At 33.0% G+C, this 3,674-nt stretch overlaps 1 protein-coding gene across 1 annotated transcript; it reads left to right on the top strand.

The window, feature by feature from the left end:
* The first annotated feature begins 537 nt into the window (after positions 1-537).
* On the top strand, positions 538-1,473 carry LOC126022595 (olfactory receptor 12-like). Its single transcript, XM_049783564.1, has one exon. It carries the CDS (start codon positions 538-540, stop codon positions 1,471-1,473), a length of 936 nt encoding a protein of 311 aa, XP_049639521.1.
* Positions 1,474-3,674: the final 2,201 nt, after the last annotated feature.

A 3,674-nucleotide genomic window follows, 5' to 3' on the forward strand; every position in this document is an offset into this window, starting at 1 on the left:
TCACAGGGGAAAAGCAGTAGAATAAATAGGGATCTGAGGCTAATGTGCAAATGATGTTTATATCAGTACCTGAAGTCCTTATCCTGTTAGAAGAAAGACAAATACTATTTTTAGTAGTAAATAAAGAAACAAGTTAATAATGAAAATACAATGATACAATTAATGTAATGGATTTTCATGACAATAAAACCTTAATTGGATGGTACCTTCTTTAAGGACAGCAGAACTTAATAGTTAATATTAACTCAAGAAAAGTAAATAAAGTAAAATCTATTGCCAGACTTATTTTTTAGAAAATATACATTTCTTATCTAGGAAAAAAAACATATATTTCTAAAGCAAATTTAGAAGACAGATTTTTATTATTTGCTAAATAGCATAAAATGTTTACTAGGAAGACTTTTTAAACTAGCAATGGGGGAATGTATGATGAAAGATAAAATTTCCATGTTTGTCTTGATTTTTTATTGAAATAAATATTCTGATGATTTGCTTCTTTCATTTGTACCATTTTTCCAGTTCTACATATAACTAACTATGAAGAGTGAGCTTCCTAGAAATTACTCAGAAGTGACTGAGTTTATATTATTAGGATTCAGAACTCCTCCAAAGTTTCAGATCCTCTTGTTCTCAATGTTTTTGTTGATCTACATGGTTACTGTAGTGGGAAATATTACCATGATAATTGTCATTAATGTAGACTCAAAACTTCAAACACCCATGTATTTCTTCCTTAAAAATTTGTCTTACTTAGATCTCTGCTACTCCACAGTCATTGCTCCTAAAACATTACAGAACTTTTTGTCTAATGAAAAGAAAATTTCTTATAATGGCTGTGCCACTCAGTTTTTCTTCTTTGCTCTGTTTGTCACAACTGAAGGCTTTCTTCTAGCAGTAATGGCGTATGATCGTTTATCAGCAATTTGTTTTCCTCTCCTTTACCCTGTGCAAATGTCCAATAAAGCCTGTGTGAGACTGGTAACAGGATCTTATATCTGTGGAAGTATCAACTCCATAGTCCAAACAGGTTTCACCTTCAGTTTGCGTTTTTGTGGAGAAAACAGATTGGACCACTTTTTTTGTGATGTCCCAGCACTAATCAAGATCTCATGTGTTGACACGTTTGTGAATCAGATAGTATTGTTTATTATCTCTGCTCTCATCATCATTAGTACTACAACTATCATTTTGGTTTCCTATGCTTATATTCTCGCCACAGTTTTAAAGATCCCCTCAAACCAGGGCCGAAGTAAAACTTTTTCCACATGTGGTTCCCATATAGCGGTGGTGAGTTTATTCTATGGAACTGTGTTCTTCATGTATGCCCAACCTGGAGCCATCTCATCACCACAGCAAGACAAAATTGTCGCGGTGCTCTATACCCTTGTGATACCAATGTTAAATCCTCTAATATATAGTCTGAGAAATAGAGATGTAAAAAATTCTGTGAAAAGAATATTTTGCAGAAAATAACTCACTATTTGTGGAGACAGTACATAGTGTACAGATTTTGTTTTTCTGAAGTTCCTATTATCTTTGCTATTGAAATTATATATTTGTATAAATAACAAACTGTACATTATTATATAACTGTAATATATTATAATATAATTATTAATCATTATATAATTATTAATAGAAACAATTCTATATTAGCATTAATTGCCATTAAAATTTTAGCGAGTGATGATATGTAAAAGTGTATTTATGTTATTTCTAATTATATTTTATTTCAATTTTCTTTGTTTAAAAGCAAATATAAAATGTTTTTTTATAAAGTAATTATAATAGGCTTCATCTGTGTCTACTACTCCTTAACTGTTTCATTTCACAAAGTAAATTGATTACCATTTAGCAAAGATAACTTCCCACTATATGGGTAGTAAAATAAAATTGCACTAATTACATAGAACACTTTTCCTAAGAAGGAACACTATCTCTACAATTAATGCATAAAAGGAGTCCCACAATATAATATTTGGGAAGCAATTACATGGAAAATGTGTGATGACAACATTTTTTGTTTTATTTTCTGCTTTTATTCTAAATATGAAATGACACATTTTGTAATAAAATTTAGTGCACAAAGAACAAAACTTACATGTCATAACCTATTTTTATTTTGACTTATTTATATATTTACTTTATTTCTTATTATTTATTTGGCTTTTTAATGCTGGGGATTGAATTCATTCAAAAAATGTGCTTTACCTAGAACTATGACAAATTTATTAAGAATGATCACTTGTGTCTATTTTTGGCCACACACAGTGTTGGTCAGGGGTATTCTGTGCTGAAATATGACTTGGCGAAGCTGGAGAACAATATGGCATGCTGGGAATGGCACTCAGGTCATCTGTGTAGAAGGAAAGTGCCTTCCTTGGTATACTTTTGCTTCAGCACCTCATTTTTTTCTTTAACATTTTAATACATTTTTGTTTTAGATCAATATAACAATCGTTCATAAGTTTATCTATTTTATTTAAAATATATTGCACACTTTATTCATTAAAATCAGTTAAAGTGAACATTTTTGGTTTTATTTATTTATTTATTGGTTTTTGGGTCACACTGAGTGGCTCAGGGGTTACTCCTGGCTCTGTGTTCAGAAGTCGCTCTGACAGGTTCAGGGACCATACGGGATGCGGTAATTCGAAACATGGTCTGTTCTGTGTTGGCAATGTGCAAGGCAATTGCCTTACCGCTGTGCTATTACTCCAGTCCCTATTTATTATATTTAAATTTTAGTTAATATAAAAGTTTATTTCTCTGTTTGATATGGACTGATTTTCTTTTTTGTTGTTTTTGTTTTTGTTTTGTTTTGTTTGTTTTGGGGTCACAATGGTTACTCCTGGCTTTGCACTCAGAAGTCGCTCCTGGCAGGCACCAGGACCATATAGGATGTCAGGATTCAAACCACCTCGAAGCAGCTGCATGCAAGACAAAGGCCCTACCACTGTGCTGTCTCTCGAGCCCTGGACTAATTTTCTTTTCCAAATGTTGCTCTTTGAATTTAAAATTTTTAATGAGGAAGTGTCCTAACTTTTAAAAAATTATGAAGAGGAAATAAAGGTGTTTGCTCCACTTTCTTTGTTGTTACTCTTTTAAGATATATGTGTGATAAATAGAAATCCTATGGGCTGGAGCAAACGTACAGTAGGGAAGCTACTGCTTTGTTCAGTGGGTAGGGTGCTTGCCTTGCAGGTTGCCCACCTGTATTTGTTCCCATTATCCCATATAATCCCATGAGCACCGCAGGAGTAATTCCTGAGTGCAAGCAAGGACTCCTGAGCATCACTGGGTGTGAAATTGCAGAAACTTAAGAGATAAAGATATAATGAGATATTTATAGTAGATTATTAGTTACATATTATAAATATATGATTTGCTATATAAATTTATATACACACATATATTAAAAATGAAAGAACAAAGTATCTGCTCTGACTTACTGCAGCAGTTGAGTGGCAGAAAACTGACAATAATCTAATTGAATAAGATAAACTGAATGTGATTTTCATTCTCACTTTTTGTTGTTGTTGTTGTTTTGGGGGCCACACCCCGTGACGTTCAGGGGTTAATCCTGGCTCAGTGCTCAGAAATTGCTTCTGGCTTGGGGAACCATCTGGGACGCTGGGGGAATTGAACCAAGAACCGTCATGGATCAGATGTGT

The sequence above is a fragment of the Suncus etruscus genome, chromosome 11 (assembly GCF_024139225.1).
Source record: "Suncus etruscus isolate mSunEtr1 chromosome 11, mSunEtr1.pri.cur, whole genome shotgun sequence".
In the NCBI taxonomy this organism is placed as follows: Eukaryota; Metazoa; Chordata; class Mammalia; order Eulipotyphla; family Soricidae; genus Suncus; species Suncus etruscus.